We start from the raw sequence: 20,251 nt of genomic DNA on the forward strand, positions 1-20,251 counted from the left end.
ATTCACCTATCCACCTCTTTGGGATAAGTGTCGCTTCCCAAGCTATACCTGCTGTACTTATTCCACTTATTTCGAGTAAATAAATCATGTACTTCCCCCACGGAGTTTTAAAGGGGGAGGGGGAAAAAAGCTAAGCTCTGAGAAACGATACCCTGCCTTTTTCCATTCTCTGGATTTGGAAGGGAATTCAACTTCCACCTCACAATTAAGAAGAAGAAAAAACCGCGCCGGGAACTGTATGAGGCCTCGCGGAGCTCCTCACCCACTCCGGACAGCGTTCTGACTCTGCGCATGCTCCACCTACTTTCCTCGAAAAATTCATGTCTTTGACTTGCTCTCCTGCCCATCACTTTCTAACCCCGCCTCCTAGGGTCTACGCCTTGAGCATCTATTGGCCGGCACTTTCCCGCTTCCTTCTTCTCCTTTGACAACCCGCCATTTTGAAACGTTGTTGATTTTCTGTGAGGAAAGCCAGTAACGCCAATATCACCCCCTACCCGTCTTCTGTTAAACGCGGGTCGCGCCCTCCTGAAGCGTTTTGTTTTGTCGCCATCCGGGGGCCGCCTCCGTCGCTGCTGGGCCCGTTTTCTTAGAAGCGCCCCGAAGTATCCGAGGTGGGTGTTTCCGTGTTGTTGGGATAACGGCCGAAAAGATGCTTGTGACAGGCCCGACCGGAGGGGCGGTGTGGTAGTGTCCAAAACCCGACCGGGGAAGGCCTAGCATGGTTCCCATAGAACCAGGAAAAAGGGAAAGAATCTCTCAGCGCTTCTCTTCCCTTCTCCCTCAGAGTGGACTTCAATTCCGCCCAGCGCGAGGCCTGACATTTTCCGCGGCTCCAACTGTTTTTCCCGCCGGAATTCTGCTGCCTGTCACAGTCCTCGCCAACTGTCCAGGGCTGTATGCTCTGCCTTCTGAGGCTACAGGAGCCTATGGTCTTTAAGCAAGCAGCAGTAGTAAAATGGTAGTAAAGCGGTAGTAAAACTAACTGATCAATTCGCCTCTTGGGGACGTCGCGTAATTCCTCGGCCGCGATATTGTATTATTATTATTGTCCTCCTCCTTGTGTAATTTCTTAGCCTCGGTGCTCTTCCTCTGCTTCACGTCCCTGTAATTCCTTGCCTGCAATCTCCTTTAAAACTCAGGCGAGCGGGCTTAATACTCCTATGTCCGATTTTCTCCACAACAAACAACCCCGCGAGGTAGGTTGGGCTGAGAAAAAGGGACTGGCCCAAAATCACCCAACCGATTTCCTTTCACAAGTTACTAGGATTTGCAATTCTGAGGGGAAGATGGGGGTGTTTTGATTTCCCGCTCCTAGCACCTTGATTTTTTAATTATTATTTTTTTATTCATTAAACATGAAGCTTAGTCAGCTGAACATTTAAAAATGTATCACAAATACCATTGACCGCCGCTAATGGTTGATACAGGTTGCTGCCAGCATTATTATTGTTGTTGGTAGTGGTGATTGTTATTATTAGTATTATATTTATTATGTTTATTATATTTATTGGCAGCCTATCTCACCAATGTGCTACTACTCCTGAAGAATTTGTTTCAAAATTCTGCTGCTAAAATTCTGCTAAAAGTTAAAACATTGAAGCTGAAAAGTACTGTGCAACTCAGAAACCTTCCTTTTTGGTATTATTCGAAAAAGATATTTTGTTTCTATGAGCTGACAATCTGAAAACATCAATACTGCATCAGAAAACGAATAACTGTATTTTAGCCTGAAATGCTGTGAGAAATGTACCAGTATGCTTAGTTTATGATATGGAGTATTATGCAAGATCAGATGATTAGTTATTTCCACTACATGATCCAGTTGGTAATCATGTTGTACAAATTCATCTGTTGCATGCTCGCTCCACCAACTGCATGAAATGGCCTCTTAAAATAGTCTGTTTCTATCTGCAGAGATAGCAAGAATTGCCTACTTCAGTGAAGAAAACATAAAAGTGTAAAAATCAGACACAGAATGTCATATTGGAATTTATTATTTAGCATTATACGGAATGCTCTGGTGTACTTATTCAAGCAGCTTGGTTTTCAGAGCTAGTAGTTTGAGTTGTACTGCCTTATCCAAAGTAACTATTGAATTTCATGGCTGAATGGAGTTTTTGAACTTACATTTCACTTTTCAAAAGTTCTGTATATTGTAAATAAACTACATTATTTAATGCAAAGCTTCATTAACTTAGACAATTTTAAAAGGGGATAAATGTATTCAAGGAACAAGGCTCTCATGACACTGAAAAACAGTATCCCTCTTGACTATCAATTTTTGGTAAATGTACTTGGAAGATTCTGCTTTAGTTTTCTTGCGTGGTGTCTATATGTATTCAAGTGATCATGGTCTAAATTGATCTTTATTATGTTCTTATGTATAATAGTGACTTGGTCAAAATGAACAAGGATTTTTAAGTCTATCTTGGTTGCTATATCTATACATCTGAATTTTTTTTTGTATTGATTCTATACATATTAATATATTAACAAGAATTAACTAATTCTTGGTATATAAAGCCAAGAATTAACTAATATAAAGCCAAGAATTAACTAATTTCAGTATAAGTAGTTATTTGGAATTCTGTTTGTCCTTGTACGAAATTTACCAAGCAGATATATACCAAATACCTATTTAAAATATGTATTGAATAATCTAATGTGTTGAATGATCCATTGCTATTTTTTATAGGTGAGACCAAAGTCTATCTAGTTCAGAAGTATTTGCAAAGCGGCACTACAAAACAGTTTTGACTTGCTTTATAAACCAAAAATTTCCTAACTTAATTTTCTGGAAGTAAATAAATAATTGGTTTAGTAATAGTTTTCTAAGTTAATTTTGATTAATTTCCTTTCATATGTGGGAGTCATATTGTCCAATTCTATTTGAGTAACTGGAAATCTCTAGAATCATGATATAATAATTTGAAATTGTATGCTAAACTTATAGAAAGTGTTATTTTGAATGCATCTTTCTGTTCTTTAGTGTGTTTAATGCAGAATTTATTTTACATAATTTACAGAACAGCTTACTCCAGAGCAAAATTTAAGTTTTTTGATTCCATGGAAAATTTAGGTGCTTCCATCTTCCTATATGAGAGGATATATGCATGCACTGCCCTAGCCATCGAAGATATTGCTCATATTTTGTTTGTCAACTCCATGTCCCTTTAAGGCCTAGATGTTTTAAATCCATATATGAAAGGATTGCCCACTGGGACCTGAATCTCTCATGGTCCTATTTTCTCTTAGGCTCTAACATATACATTGTTAGCAGAACTGCTAAGTTACAGACAAGGCAGTTCAGCTAAGAATTATATTGAATAAATCAGGGTATCATTTCAATGTAATTCAATTTTCTTTATTGGCCAAGTGATTGGACACACAAGGAATTTATTTCCAGTTTTTTCCATTACCAATAATAGAAGTAATAATTGATTCTTTATTTTTAGTATACTTATGATGAGATGGGGAACAAATAAATTTAATTTATTATAATGTATTATATTTTCTTTTACCTAGTTTATCCTGGAAATATACCTTGTATTTTACCTTTGATGTGGTCATAAAACTATTCAATCGATCTGTTTTATTTACCAGTAGTTTGTCTTTATCTGCATGTTTATCTGATTTACCTACCAGATAATGTTGAATTTATAGCAAAATATTCACATGAGATTTGGGGCTGTATTTAATAGGTTATATAAAAAATATATATCTACTCTTAAGAAAAACTGCTTCTTATGGTGTAAGAAAATTTGAAAGGCAGTTACTGAACTTATATAATGGTAACGCAGGACATTTTAATCATTGTTTATGGAACAAATAAAAGTGACCTAATAAGTATATTTATAAGTATATATAAGTATCTATATTTCCAGAAAAACATCTACTTCTGCTTCATTGACTATGCTAAAGCCTTTGAGTGTGTGAATCACAACAATTTGTGGCAAGTTCTTAAAGAGATGGGTGTACCAGACCATCTTATTTGTCTCTTGAGAAACCTGTATACAGGTCAAGAAACAACAGTGAGAACTGGACACGGAACCACTGATTGTTTCAAAATTGGGAAAGGAGTCTGGCAAGGCTGTATACTATTGCCCTGCCTATTTAACTTATATGCAGAGCACATCATGAGAAAGGCGGGACTGGATGAATCAAAAGTTAGAATTAAGATTGCCAGGAGATATATCAATAACCTCAAATATGCAGATAATACCATTCTAATGGCAGAAAATGAAGAGGAACTAAAAAGCCTCTTGATGCGGGTGAAGGAGGAGAGTGCAAAAGTTGGCTTGAAACTCAACATTAAGAAAACTAAGATCATGGCATCCGGCCCTCTCAATTCCTGGCAGATAGATGGGGAAGAAATGGAGGTAGTGACAGATTTTATTTTCCTGGGCTCCAAGATCACCGCAGATGGGGACTGCAGCCAAGAAATTAAAAGACGCTTGCTCCTGAGGGAGGAAAGCTATGGCAAATCTAGACTGTACTAAAAAGCAGAGACATCACCCTGCCAACAAAAGTGCGTATAGTCAAGGCTATGGTTTCCCCAGTTGCAATGTATGGCTGTGAAAGTTGGACCATAAGAAAGGCTGAGCGCCAAAGAATCGAGGCCTTTGAACTCTGGTCCTGCACCAGTCCCTTGGACTGCAAGGCAAACAAACAAGTCAGTCCTAGAGGAGATCAACCTGACTACTCTTTAGAAGGCCAGATCCTGAAGATGAAACTGAAATACTTTGGCCATCTAATGAGAAGGAAGGACTAACTGGAGAAGAGCCTAGTGCTGGGAAAGATTGAGGGCAAAAGAAGAAAGGGACAACAGAGAATGAGGTGGCTGGATGGAGTCACTGAAGCAGTAGGCTTGAGCTTAAATGGACTCCAGAGGATGGTAGAGGATAGGAAGGCCTGGAGGAACGTTGTCCATGGGGTCGCGATGGGTCGGACACGACTTCGCAACTAACAACAACAAATAAGTATATAACATTAAATGGTAATGAGTAGGTTTACATATCATTCTAAGACAAAAATAAACCAATTATGCACAGTGTATGAACCTTTGTGCTAGAAAGTGCAACACTGCTGCTGTGTGTTGAAAGTCTCAGTACTAGTAGTAGTAATAAAATGCTTCATACTAAGTTGATATTTTCCCCTATATCGTCTATACAGAAAGAAAGCAGATATGTCTTCTGTTTCTGAAAAAGATGATTTACTTTCTACTGAACAAAAAGAAAAAAGAGAACCACGAACTGAAAACAAAGCTGAAAATAGTGAGGATGAAGAAGAGGAAGAAGAAGAGGAAGAGGAAAAAGGTGAGTGGAATTTATTCTTAACAGAGATTCAAACGACTGTATAGACAGCAAGCTATTTTCAGATCCCATCCTCCTCTGGCTCCTTGTCACTTTCAAGTAGAAACTCTCCAAAATGGAGTTTATTGTAGAGTGTAGAGAACAGTGAACAATTTTTTTACATTTATTTTCTGTTTATTATATATTAAGATGGAGAACTTCAAATTGTGGGATGTGACCCTTAGTAGTCACATTTAAAAGGTGGGGGAATCATGCTCATTCTTTAAAGAAACTGACTGTCACTTTGTCCTGGCTGAGTGGAAGTATGGTTTGGCATTGATAAAGCTGTTCATTTATAAGCCAAACTTGCATAAAGAGAATTGCTACTTTCAGACAGATTAGAAAAGAGAAACAGTAACAGTAAGTCTCAGTGAACCTCACCAGATTTGCCTGAGAGGGAATGCACTTCCCAATGTGAAAGAGAATAGAATATCATTTCTACTTACATAAGAGGAGCAAAGATACACTCCTGGTACAAGTTCTAGCAGTCTCATTTCACTGTTGGTGCCTGTAGATCTGCCATAGGACCAAAAAAAAAAAAAAACCTACAATGTTTTCCACAGGCCTTTCCTGTTGCTAAGTTACTATCCTACTGCAACAGGTACTGGCATGTCCAGTGCTTATACAGCCAGGAGTGGAAACAGGCTATCTGGGAAGAAATGTGCTGAGGAGAGTCCTGTATTGTGAGTGCCAATTCACCTGTGCAAGATTCACCAAGGTGTCTATCTCAGGTCAGGCATGAGGCCTAGCTCTGATTGCTGCTTTAAGATTGCTTGCCTGTGTGGGACTGACTTCTAAGATAGTGGAGGAGGTTGTCCTGCTGACTTAGGTTCTTCCAAGGGGCTTCTGGGATTAGGCACTGAAAAGATTCCCCCAGAAATAGGCAAAAGAAACAGCTGGAACTGAGAAAAAGAAGCACCATACTACAAGTAGTCCTTGACATTCAACCACAGTTGAGTCCCCTATATAATTGTTCCAAATCAAATTTATTCACTTATAATGCCTGGAAATTATTTTGTATATTGTTAGCTATGCAAATATAATAAATTATTTTTAAAAACCTATTGATATTTTTAGTAACATCCCCAGTTTAACTTTTTTAAGTTTCCTACTTTAAGTTATAATTTTAGTTCCAAACTTTGTAATAAGAGACAGTATTTTTAACCTATGCTTTGACATTTTAAAGTATTAGAACATATAGAAATCAGCAGTTGATGTTAAACTACAATAATTATTTTCTATACGTATAATGCCAATGTTGAGTCATGCAGGGAAATGTATTGATTTTCGTTTATTGCATGATTCTGTTGTTGACAGGAGATTCATCATACTTACTGGATTCAAATGCAACCAGAAGACCTGGTACCTGGTTAACATAGCATCATAAATTATGCTATATTTTCATGATCCTTAAATTTCAAAGTGTATTGGAAGTGCTTGAGAGGAAATAATGCATAAAATCCCACTGAATCATCAACTGAATGTGTTCTACTGTAGATCTGAGAGGAGATCACTGTCATCTACTGCTACCTTCCCCACCTCATATATACCAACAGTAGCCAAATATCCTACACCTATCTCCATCCCTCTGAGCTCTCTACCTCTGGTGATCTTAGAAAAAGATGTGTGAGGTCCATTTCATAGACAAAAGATCAGAAAAGCACCATCCTCAAATAGTAACTCCTTGTTTGAAAGCTTGTGCTGAATAACTGTCCCCCATCTTCACGCTGATCTTTAATAAATCACTGGAGATGTGTTATGTTCTTTCTTGCTTCAAACTCTCTACCATTATCCCATTTCCTAAGAAATCCTACATTAGGGAGCTGAATGACTTTAGGCTAATTGTTCTGACATCTCTAGTTATCAAGACCTTTGAGAGGTTAGTGCTAGCCCACCTGAAAGTCATCACGGATCCACTGTTAGACCGGTTGGAGTTCGCCTATAGCAAATAGGGTGACAGATGATGCTGTCAATATAGCATTGCACTACATCTTGCAACACCTTGAATCTCTGGAGACCTGTGCGAGGAGCCTTTTTGTAGACTTCAGCTTGGTATTCAATAACATCATTCCAGAAAATTTTTATTCTAAACTGATTTAGCTCACTGTGCTTGTCCATACTTGTAAATGGATTATTAGCTTTTTGATAAATAGGAAGCAACAGGGGAAGGTAGGGAAAATTACATCTAGTACTCGGGCAATTAACCCAGGGCTCCCTCAGGGCTGTGTGCTCTCTCCATTGCTCTTCTCTTTCTATATCAATGACTGCATCTCTAGGGATCCTTCTGTTAAAGTACGAAGTTTGCAGATGATACAAGTCATTGGCCTCATTTGAGACTGTTGTGAAACTGCATATAGATAGGGGTTGAACAATTGGCCATGTGGTGCAGCTGGAACAGTGGAGCTGAACAATCATAAAACTAAATACTTTAGGTGATGATTCTGTTGCTTTAGAGGTACACTTAGAGTTTCTGAACCATAGATAATTCCTCGTGTGTCTAATCATAGTTTGTCAAATAAATCTATTATATTCTATTCCATTCCATGTGTGGATAAATTGTTAAATTATTTGAGCATCTGACTACATCTGACTCTAATTTGCTAGTATTTTAGGTCAGAATGCTTTTTCAAGTGACACATACACTCTTATTAAGCCTACATATTACTTTATTTTTGTTTGTTCTGTGCAGTAATTTCAACCATTTTCCTGATTTCATGAAACTATCAATTGTCTTTCAGAAAAGAGCCTCATTGTTGAAGGAAAGCGAGAGAAGAAGAAAGTAGAAAGATTGACAATGCAGGTGTCATCATTACAGAAGGAACCTTTTACAATTACACCAGGCAAGCTATTTATTTTCCATATTATACTTTCCTTTGTTTGAAATCAAACAAGTATTAATTGAAGAGAAAACTTTTGTGTATATAATATAGAGATCACATTTGTAATTTTCTAAACTATCCTATGTTTAGGTTCTTGGGACATTTAATATTTATTTTGAAGCAATATTGCAGTATTGCAATAAATATGGGGATGGGCTTTGGTTAAAGCAAATAATAGATTGGCTAAAAAGTGATTAAGTAACTTTGTTTGATTATTATAACATATTTGCCTTTTCAGGAAAGGGTCAAAAACTTTGTGAAATTGAAAGAATACAGTACTTTTTAAGTAAGAAGAAAACTGATGAACTTCGAAATTTACACAAACTTCTTTACAACAGGCCAGGCACAGTAAGAAATTTCATAACATGCTTTTCATTCGTACTGTGTTAAATTGATATATAATGATTATATGAAATCACACCATTTCCTAAATTGAGCACATTTATATGCTGCATATTACCATCAATGGAAGCCTACAGCAATTTACAATATAATCCAGTAAATTCCAATCACATCCAAAATTGAAAATATAATACATACTGTAAACAAAATAACAAAACCATAAACCATAGTTAAAATTATCAGAAATTGGCTCATAAAAACATGTCATCATTCTTAAAAGCAGATTGAAAACAAGTCTTCTACAGAGGAAATGCTTAAACTATAAAAAGAAAAGGAAAAGCTATAAAAGTAAATTCCTCAGACACCATAGTGAAGGCAGTTAAGTGGAGGGGATTCCAAAACTTTTGGAGGCATTACTATAAAGGCCCTAGTCCTGGTAAATAACAGATGAGCCTCTTTCTGGTGAGGCACATATTTTATTTATGCCTCTTATCTTTTGGTTACCAGTAGTCCTTGACTTAAAATGGGTCACTCAATAACCATTCAAAGTTATGATGGATTTCAAAAAAGCTACTTATGACCCATTCTCAACATTACAACTTCTGCAGCTACAACCCCATGTTTGCATGATCACGTACTGGGTGCTTGGCAACTGGCTCACATACACAATTGGTTGTAGAGTTGCCCAGTTGTGTGATTGTGATTTGTAATATTTTCCAGCAGAAAATGGCAAAAAAAAAATCCCATTGGATGTACTGGATTCTCTTAATTTATTTATTTTATTTATTTATTTCGATTTTTATACCGCCCTTCTCCTGAAGGACTCAGGGCGGTGTACAGATGACCACATGATTTGCTTAATGAATGCAATTTCAAGCTTTACAACCATTGTAAAAATGGTCATGACAACAGTTATATGTACTTCAACCTACAACAACTTATGACCAAAATTGTGGGTTCCACTGCGGTCATAAGTCAAGGACTATCTATATTTGATCCCAGTTTCATTTCATTTCCAAAACAAATAGTAATTGTGTCAAAATTGCTGTTCAAGAGAAGTAAGTTCATACCTATTGGCAATGCTGGTTTATACTGGTTTTAATGGGTTTTATTATTTATATTGCTTTTTAATAATTCGGCCATGTAGAATAAGTTTTTTAACTGTTATTTTAGTCTGTATTTATATGTACTTTTTTACTTGCCTGTGAACCTCCCTGAGTCCCTAGGGAGATAGGGCGGTATATAAATGTGATAAAATAAATAAATAAATAAATAAATAATGCAAAATTGACTACAGGTTTTCTTGAATCCCTGTGTGTAGGCTTTCAAATAAATACTATTTATAAAATATTTTTCAATTATTAACTGATAAATATTTTGATAAATATGGGATCTGCTGGTGCTGGGTCAAAGTACAATTCAATTTTTATTACAGATCCCAAATGTTTATTATTATTATTATGGTTCGTCACACAGCTGGGTCAAAGTACAATTCAATTTTTATTACAGATCCCAAATGTTTATTATTATTATTATGGTTCGTCACACAGCCAGATATTTAGACTGGATTTGGCATTATTGTCCATTTATCGAGTCTTACCCAAGGATAGGCAAATGTTGTTTGATGATATTAAAGGTAAAAGGTATTGTGGCAAGATGTAAGCTGTTCTGAGGAAGGCTGCCTTTTGCAATTGGCTGATAGTGATTTTGTCAATGCTGATCCTGTTCTGTTCAAATGGTGTTCCAGATTTTTTAGTACTGCCCCTAAAGTGCCTATTACTACTCTTACTATATTTGCTTTCTTTTGCCACAGTCATGTTATTTCTATTTACATATGTTTGTATTCTGTTATTTTCTCCAGTTCTTTCTCTTCTATTTTGCTGTCTCCAGGCACTGCCATGTGCACTATCCAGACATTTTTGTCTTTCTTATTGATAATTGTTATGTGTCAGATGCTTGTCTGCCAGAGCATTTTAACTTCTTTTAACTTTCATTTTCTATTACATTGTTTCTTTTATGGTCCTAACAATTCCTGCTTGCAGGCAAATGGTATTTCTTGGACATCTTCTAATGCATCATTGTTGCTACTTGGTCATGTCATTTATGGCCAGTCTGTGCCATCTTTTTGCAACAGCTAACTAGATGGCCCACTGTTTCTTCAGCTTCTTTACAGAGGCGGCATTTGCTGTCTGTTGCTCTCTTTTCACTTCTATTGCTTTGTGTGCATTTGTTCTTAAGGCTTTGTCTTGTGCAGCCAGAATTAGCCCCTCTTGTCTTGTTATGGGCAGCCTCCATTATGATCGTCTATCAAGGACTACCCTGTAGTTTGATTGTTATATATTTAGAATTTAGTCAAAGTTGACATGACAGTTTGCTATCTGATTTTAAAGCTAAATATTTATACTTTGATATTTTGACAATTAGATGAAATAAAGAACATTGCAACATTGTTTATACTGACCAATCGTATTCTTTTTTAGGTTACTTCACTGAAAAAGAATGTAGGACAGTTCAGTGGATTTCCATTTGAAAAAGGAAGTGATCAATACAAGAAAAAGGAAGAAATGCTGAAAAAGTGAGACTTTAAAATGTTTAGTCAATATAATTAATGTTCAAAACATTTGGAGCCTAATATGCATTCCCAGGACAAAATTCAATTAGTAACTTAACCGTACAAGTATTTCAAATCATATCTGTGAATATAATTTAATATAATTTGACATACTCTAACGTAGTATGTTTAAAAAATTAAACAACTAAAATATAATCATTACCTTAAATTATAGTAAAACATTACATTGTTGCTGATATGTTTATAGCAGTGTATATTAACACACTCTGATGCTAAGGAGTTCTACTCTCCCTCCCCACCTGAAAAGAAATGTGTTCCAAATGCAAAACCCAAGCAAAGGAGAGGAGTTTCACTTTCAGTTTTACTTTTACAGCAGGAAGCAGCTTTAATACAGAACAGTTGAGCTAAGCCACCCCCAGCCTTCTTCCTATCTCCTTCTTGCTCACACAGCAAATACTGTTTGAATTTCCAAACACCCCTCAACGCTCTCACACACTGACAGGGTGCTAGCCAGATGAATACCGATGGATGCTGCGGGCTGGTACATTCTACTCCCCCTCCCCCTCTGTTCCAACTGCTAGTTGCATTATATTAACGCGTTGATGCTATGGAGTTACACATTCTATATTAAGTTTCAGACTGTAAGTATCAATTTATCAAGGCCGAGCACACAGTTTCGTAGCGAAGCATGGGCGTCCAGCTAGTTTATTGAATAAAATACTGTAGGTTTTCACATCTCTACATTTAAAATGCAATCCAGTCAAAAGAGAACACATTAGTTCCCTTTGTAACTAGCTTTGGAAATTTTAGCTTTGTAATTTAGCAGTATAATCATATTCATATTTAAGGATTTGATGAAAGACCAACTTTCATGTTGGAAGAAATATTATACTGTCAAATTTTAATGTTTTCTTTATTTATTTACATTAACTGTAAGGTCTTCCATAGTTTTCAAGTTGCTATTGGTATTTATGATTAAGAGAACTTTTTGTGCAATTTTATTTCATGTATAGGGAATGTAACAATCAGAGCAATTGTTAATATTTTAATTTTCACTAATTTTAAGAATACTTGATTAATGTTAGTGATTTGGATATGTTGTGTGGAGGCTAAAAAAGAAGCATAAAACATTAATCTAGTTGTCTATCTGCAAAATGATGGTTGGTAACACTGATAAGGAGTGTTGATTAACATTTGAAAGGGCTTGGAGGCCTCTGCATTTTAAATACTTTGATCTACCAAGGATATTATATATCGCGTATGTGTGTGTATATATGTATGTATCTATGTATGTGCAAGTATGTGTATATATACATACACACACAAATATATTACCTATTTGTATTACATATTTAGTAAATATTTATAAACGTTTTAAAAAGTGTGTTTCTCTACAGATACAGAAATGCAATGCTAAAAAGCATATGTGAAGTTCTTGATTTGGAAAGATCAGGAGTTAACAGTGAACTGGTAGCAAGAATCTTAAATTTCCTAATGCATCCAAAACCTTCAGGCAAGGTGAGAGCTATGCTTAGATCATTGTTTTAATCTAAACTAAAATGGGGTTTAGGAAATAATTTGAACATATTAGCATTGTTCCCTATAACAAAAAAGACAGGATGTTGTGCTTGATTTTTTACAGCTATTCCTTCTAAGCCTAGCTGTTAGCACAAAATTACACTAATGTTTTACTTATTTCATGCATAACTATATGCCGTGGCTTAGGACAGTTATATACAGGTGAGATATTTGAGATATTGATATTAAAGTTTACCTAAAGTAACTCTCAACAACAAATCAAATGCCCTTTTAGCCTCTGTAAGATTATTAAAGATAGTTACTTTCAAGAATTGCCCTGCATCTACAATTGCTTATCTGAATGGGTTGATTATGTCTACATTATTCCATTAACAATACAAGTATATGATTTGAAACCATTTTAATTACTGTTTATTTTAGATATATTTGTAAGGTCATATTTTCTGAAAGCAAATTCAACAAACTGATAAGCTACAGTAGTTGTGGTGAGTGGGAAGTCATGTAAATATTGAGGGCAAGTGAAGCTCTTGGGGTTGTACTAACATGCCTTGAAAATTAAAACATTTTAGTGGGGCTTATTTTCAAACTATTAGGTTATTTCTTTATTTTTCCCTTTGTAAAAAAACAGAAAATACCATATTTTTGGCACTATAAAACACTCTGGACCATAAGACACACCTAGCTTTTGGGGAGGAAAACAAGAAAAAAAAATCTGCCTCTGCCTCCCAGCATCCATCAGTATTCATCTGGCTAGCATCCTTGCACCAAACAGCCTGGTCAGCTTCAGCACTTTATCGCAGCTTTATTTAGCACGAGCAGCTGATTGGCGGTTGGATCGGCCTCCCGGAATACCACCTATCAGCTGTTCCAGGCTGCGGGGACCATCACCGCCCCTCGTCATTGCCTGTCTCCGCCTCTGCGTGTTCTGTTTTCGGCCTCTGTGTGCCCCATTTTTGGCCTCCACACTCCCTGTTTACGGCCTCTGTGCGTCCCATTTTCGCCCCGTTCCAGGCTGCGGGGATCACTGCTGCCCATCATCGTCGCCTGTCTCCGCCTCCACACATTCCATTTTCGGCCTCCACACTCCCTGTTTTCAGCCTCCGCTGAAGATGCACATACATTTCCACCCACTTTTTTGGGGGGGGGGAGTGCGTCTTATAGTGTGAAAAATATGCTAGATGCAAATTGAAGTAGCTAATTAGAACAAAACCACCGTTTGTTAAGATTTGTTTTGTAATATTTAAATTTTATAAACCCATATTCTATTTACTTCTTCAATCTTCCCTAATCTCTATAAATAATACAAAGTATCCTTAAACTCTGCTTTCAATAATTTTCTGCTGAATTCTGTGGAACCGACTTTTGGGGAATTACTGCCCACTTACAGAGCACCTCTGAAAAATGTATCAAAAAGGTCACAGATATGTAACATTCAATATTTAATCTGAATGGGGATTAAATTCTTACTCAGTTCTATTTCTTTTTTAAAAAATATTTAAGCCATTGCCAAAATCCAAGAAAACTCCCAGCAAAGGTGGTAAAAAGGAACGTAGTAGCTCTGGAACAGCACGGAAAGCCAAACGCACCAAATGTCCTGAAATCCTGACAGATGAATCTAGCAGTGAAGACGATGAAAAGAAAGGGAAAGATGAATCATCTGAGGAAGATAAAGAAAGTGAAGAAGAGGTAAGAACTTCAGTATAAATAATATGTGCTAAAGAATTATACTCTCACCAATAATTTAAGTTAAATGGCAACAGCATGGGATCAGATTGTTACAGATAGCCCCAAAGTTTCTTAAATTTATCACTTTTAAGATATATTAATGTTATGAATGATTCTTAAAAGAATTAGCTGAATAATGGCAATTATAAACTGTAGTTTATAATGCTATAATGTTATTTTAAGGTCAAAATTATCTACGTATCAGATTTCTAGGCACAACTCTACATGTTCTATAATGTATCTTTTTGCATACTGGGAAAAAAAATAGAAACACCTGTTTTAACAAGCCACAGATATTTGAGACAGGTAAAGCATACATAACAGTGTTTAAATGGGTTACACTTTTATTTTATTTCTTTTGCATTTTTTTTATTTTATTTTATTTATTAAATTTTTATACCGCCCTTCTCCCAAAGGACTCAGGGCGGTGAAATTTGCATTAGTTCAGTATGTTTAAAACTGATATTGAAATAGATTTTACTGTGCTTTCTACCTACCTCACAGCGACCTAAAAAATCAACAAAGAAAGAAAAACCCAAACAAAAAGTAGCTTCAAAAAGCAAAAAGGGTTCAAGAAATGCTAATGTCAAGAAAGCAGATAGCAGTACAACCAAGAAGAGTCAGAACTCTTCCAAAAAAGGTAAGTTCATCAAGTCATCAAATCACAGTTATTATAAGCTGACAAAAAACTAATTTCAAATTGTGTGGGGGTTTTTGAGGAACCAGGCATCCTTAATGTCCCAAAATATTTTGTACTATTTCATGGCTTTTAATGCTCACTTTGACTGCTGGGACCAAAAAGGAAATGTCCTGGCAGGCCAGTTGGAAATACTGAACTCAGTTTCTATTAAACAACTTCAGTCATATAATTTGGAGCTATTGCATGAAAACAAAGCACTTCTGAATTTCATATTTTATACAAAAAGAATTTGTTCTTATGTTCTGTCAGGTTAAGAGGAATTGTTTTTTTAGTGAAATCAACCATATTAGAAATCAAACATCTTGATTATCCATTCTCATCTATACTGGGTGAAAAGCACCCAGAGATGACTCGGATGAGTTGGAGAATCTGAAAACAGGAGGGGGAAAAAAAGAAATCTAAAACAGGAGTCCCCAACTGCCAGGCCACAGCCTACTACTGGGCCTTGAGTGGCAGGCGACAGTGCGCGCTATTTGTATGAGCATTGGGCAAGCGCAGGCGCTCCAAATGGAGCTGCTTGTGTGCATGCATGGGATCATCCCCTTCTCTTCCCTTTCCCCGGCCAGTCCGCAAAGCCAGAACGGTTGGGGTACTCTAATCTAAAAGATACCTTTTTACTATCTGAATCTTTCTCTTTGAAAAATCCCAGTAAGTAAAGCTTTCTTTACTATAAACTAATTTGCAATTTTATTCGAAGTTAAATTTGATTGGTGGAAGGAAAAACTACATTTTATCTGCATTTTAACAAAATATTTTTCATTTAGAAAGTGAATCTGAGAATAGTTCAGATGATGAGCCTTTAATAAAAAAATTGAAAAAGCCACCCACAGATGAAGATTTGAAAGAAACTGTGAAAAAACTACTTGCTGATGCAAATTTGGAGGAAGTTACCATGAAACAAATTTGTAAAGAGGTATATATTTGCCATTTATTTTGTGTACTATTTACTGTGTATATATAGTTTTAAAGGCTGCAAATAAAGATCCATATACAGTACTTCTGTAGTTTTTGCCTTGGCAGCAAGGATATAGTCTCTTCCTCCCTAACAAACCCCACCCTTTTAATGCTTGCAATCAGACCAATAAGGAGCTAAAATATAATTAGTCAACCAAATTTTATTACAGACCACCCTGCATAAAAGAAAATACAGTACAAAACAGAATGTAGCATAAATGATAAAAAGGCCTGTACTTTTGTTTTGCCTATTTTGCCATCAACAACACATGAATTCTATAGAAATTAGTATTGTTTTGAGCTGAAGTATACTGACAAGCCCATGGTCACTAATGATGATCATAATGGCATAGAATTCTGAGTATGAGCTTTCCAGTCCTAATTTGTCATTTTCAATATTGATTTGTATATTTCCTCTTTCATAGCTCTCCTGTAATACTTATTAATTTTTTTTAATATAGCATTCAAAATAAATAAATATTTTTAATGAGATCTCAAGCAATATACACACAAATCTTCCTTTATTCTGTCCCTGCAGCAATTAGCTTCTGTGGTAGATTAGATAGAGGCAGTAATTGGCCCAATTTCTGGCAACAATTTCATGTATTAACATCCCCCCTCCTTTTTGTCTTCCTTTATTTGATGGACTCTTTTAGTTTGTACTGTCTCAGAGTCAGCTATACAAGAGAAGTCTAAGAGTCCAGCAGTACAGCATTTAAAAGATAAATATCTAGGTTATATGAGCCCTGCCTTTCAAGTTATAGGGAACATTAATCCATTCTTAAATGCCTTTGTCAAATCAAACAAGAGTAGTAAACCTTCAGGGTAAGCATTTAGTTTTCTCTTTTCCATATATGAAGATGAGAACTGGAAAGGATTCACTGTGAAATAGAGTGCAAGTCACCACTAGTTTTCCTCAGTTTTGTAGTAATGGTTGGGGACATGAATTAGAATTATAGAATAACAGAGTTGGAAGGGACCTTGGAGGACTTCTAGTCCAACCCCCTACTTAGGCAGGAAACCCTATTAAGAGCCATGAGTACCTTTTATTTTTATTGCATAATTTCCTTCTTGCAAATAGTTGAGGGAACAATTTTAATAATGAAAATACTGAAGGAAATAGTTCTTAAAACAGAATCCTTCCTTTTCCCCATCATAAGTGGGTTCATTTCATTTCACCTGATTAAACTTGTTTTAAATTGATCATTACAGGTATATAAAAGCTATCCCAGTTATGACTTATCTGACAGAAAAGAATTCATCAAAAAGACAGTGAAAGAGGTAAATACTTGATCAATGAGATCATATATTAAATTTCAACTATGATACATGTCTTGTTTCGCTGAGATGGGTTTGGTAAATAAATATATTTAAATTTTAGAAATTTTTAAAACCGAGTACTAAACTTAACTGTGAAACTCAGTTCCTCAGGCCCAAATTTTAATTAACTCTGTGCTTAATATGCATCTTGGTAATTTTGTTTTAATGTTTGTTTAATCACATGCTATAGATGTATAATAACAACAAAAACTTTAATATTAATTGAAAATCCTGTTGATTTTTTGGAACTTTCTCTAAAGATGTTAAAATTGCAGCTTGAGCAAAATGTTCATGGAAAGGTGGATATATATAGAAGATGAAATGTTTTCTTTTCTTTTTAGCTCATTTCATGATCTAATGGGAAGAAAATGAAGGCTACAGACTTGTTCTTCTGGATTTAAATATTTTACAAAAACCAGCAAATTGTAAAATTTATTATTTTTGTTTTACTCTTTTGGTATAACATAATATTACTAGGAGATTACTATTGGTTTAATGTTCTGAGTGTTGATGGGAATTGCCAACTTTTTAAAAATTGAGCTTAATATAATTCCTAAATTTTGCATGGTAATACATGTCCCTTACTTTTACTTTGTACATTATGATATTTCTTTGTAAAAACAGTCATATAGCTATTGTAGGTTTTAGTGTTTGTAATGTAGAGATTTTTTTAAAAGAACAATATGAAAGCTGTTCTATTAGTACATACACATGCAGAGGCTTAAATACTGCAGTATTGGGCATTAAATTTATTTTGAATACTTACCCATTTTCTATCAGGAGCTAGTCACATGCCCTGACTAGGACTGGTTATGTTTTACTATCTTGCATGTGTATTCAACTGAAACTTGTAAAGCATGATCAATCACGAATAGATATTATTTTTGTACTTTTAAAGGCTTTTGTATATAAGCTTATTTCAGATTTCTTTGCTTAAAACTAGGTTAAGAAAGAAAAATGTGTTTTAGATTTATGACCAGTATCAGTGTTTATGAATCATGTTGTGATTAAGTAGGAAGTAAGTATAATCACCATACAAAAGATAGCACATTTCTTTTTTGTAAGGAATTTAATTGCACTCATTTTTCAGTCTTTAACTGAGTGCAGATGTTTATAGCTCTAAAGGCTTAATGTGATATCCTATATTGTTAATTCATAAAAAAATAAATATGATTTTGATTTCTAAAATGCTTTTTCCAAGGTGGGTAGTATTGACCATTATCTGGTGTTGCTTGAACAATGTAGCATTCTTGCAAAATTGTACCCTTGTTTTGGATTCTCAGAATCTATACTTTGGGAAAATACATACTTAAATGCATTAATCTTAGGCAATGGTGAAATCTGAACCGGTCTACTACCAGTTCGGTGGCTGCACATGTGCTCTGCGTGCCAAACATGCACTGCGCATACACGCACCACACACCAAATGCGAGGTGCGTGCACGCACAATGCATGCCAAAAGGAGGCATGGAAAGGAAGGTAAGTAGAACAGCGCGCGGGGGAGTGTAGCTGTGGCGCGCAATCGAGCCTTTTTTTTTACCTTTTAAAAGCATTATTACCTATTCGGCTGAATAGGTTGTAAAAAAAAGGCTCTTGACGATCGCACGGCTCAGTTGTGATCGTCAGAGCCTTTTTTTTAACCTTTTAAAAGCATTTTTTACAACCTATTCCTACCATTCGGGCAGGAAAAGCAAGCAAGCCGGAAAAAAGCAGCAAGCAGGTGACCAGGCAATTGGGAGGGCATGGGTGGGTGGGCCAGGGATTTTTGCTACCAGTTCTCCGAACCACCCATCACTCAGCTGATCTGGTCCAAACCGGGAGCATTTCACCTGATCTTAGGCGACTCCTGCTTAGTATGATATTAAATTAAAATCTCAATTCTGCAAATAATTGTTCATGAAATTTTTATTCAATTCCAGAATGAAGTACCTGTTCACAAAAATCCTTTAAGGGATCAGATCATCATGTGTTAAAATTTCCAGCAAATGCCAAATAAATGTGTCATAAAATGAAGTCAAGTATAACTGATTTCTCCATGACTGTATTGATTAAAATGATTGCAGATTTTAAACAATGTATTAATATGTAGTTATGGAATCATAAATCTATATTTCAAAATATTGTTAATTGATCGACTTATATCATTTTTATCACTTTCTTTGCACGCAATCATTTTTACTAAGCTGAGTGTAAGTTTTTTATTCAATAAATGTCTTTTAAGGAAAATGTACACTGATATTTTAATACACGTACAGTAAACTTGATACAGAATCAAAGGTGCTTGTATGTGTCATCTAGACAAAATATTCCTTTTTATCCTAATGAAGCAAAATTTTAAGATAAGAACTTTATTTTTGTGTAGACAATGAGTATACACATTACCCTAAGCAACAATTATTCTAAAGAATAAAAAAGAGTACTAAAGATTAATTCTCCAAATATTTTTAAGGAACTGTGAGCTGTCATAGACCCTTATCTTATTTCTCTGTTTATATCCTTTACTTGTTTGTAGGTTTTGCCTTTATATAATATTAACAGTTCTAATGTATAATTGTTTAAGCAAGCTATAGGATTAATTAAAATCAGGACTTCAAGTTGATTTATAATCTTGGCTTTTAAGTATGTCATTCTAAGAGAAACAAAAATCATTTCATTCATCTGTTTGGTCAATAAACAATGATAAATGTTCATTTTGGAGCTACAAGCAAATTATACTTAAGTAAAAAAGCAGAAATGAAAGCTACCTTACATGGTTACATCAGTATGCCCAAGTACCACTATATCCAACTCTTTTCTAGTCTCTCTCTAGTGTTTAGTCTTCTATTTTTATGAATTAATGCCAGCAGGTTTTCTTTAAATATCTAAG

The 20,251-nt window shown here is 35.5% G+C and overlaps 1 protein-coding gene across 2 annotated transcripts; it reads left to right on the forward strand.

Moving 5' to 3' along the window:
• Positions 1–403: 403 nt before the first annotated feature.
• On the forward strand, positions 404–19,505 carry DEK (DEK proto-oncogene). Of its 2 annotated transcripts, XM_058177883.1 has the most exons (11): positions 404–614; positions 5,176–5,318; positions 8,093–8,194; positions 8,472–8,581; positions 11,056–11,150; positions 12,545–12,665; positions 14,187–14,372; positions 14,916–15,051; positions 15,876–16,024; positions 17,278–17,346; positions 17,727–19,505. In XM_058177883.1, exons 2-11 carry the CDS (start codon positions 5,189–5,191, stop codon positions 17,736–17,738), a joined length of 1,110 nt encoding a protein of 369 aa, XP_058033866.1. In that variant the 5' UTR covers positions 404–614; positions 5,176–5,188; the 3' UTR covers positions 17,739–19,505. The 2 variants fall into 2 exon arrangements, with proteins under 2 accessions (XP_058033866.1, XP_058033865.1); XM_058177882.1 differs by lacking the exon at positions 17,727–19,505 and having other exon boundaries at positions 17,278–17,373.
• The last annotated feature ends 746 nt before the right edge of the window (positions 19,506–20,251 follow it).

Source organism: Ahaetulla prasina, chromosome 3, assembly GCF_028640845.1.
Source record: "Ahaetulla prasina isolate Xishuangbanna chromosome 3, ASM2864084v1, whole genome shotgun sequence".
Lineage (NCBI taxonomy): Eukaryota > Metazoa > Chordata > Lepidosauria > Squamata > Colubridae > Ahaetulla > Ahaetulla prasina.

Excerpts from the sequence above, each read along its gene's own strand:
- DEK (XM_058177883.1), top strand. The coding sequence starts at position 5,189 with ATGTCTTCTGTTTCTGAAAAAGATGATTTACTTTCTACTGAACAAAAA. Across the intron at positions 12,666-14,186 it reads ATCCAAAACCTTCAGGCAAG|CCATTGCCAAAATCCAAGAA; the intron begins GTGAGAGCTATG and ends AAAATATTTAAG. Across the intron at positions 16,025-17,277 it reads TGAAACAAATTTGTAAAGAG|GTATATAAAAGCTATCCCAG; the intron begins GTATATATTTGC and ends TGATCATTACAG.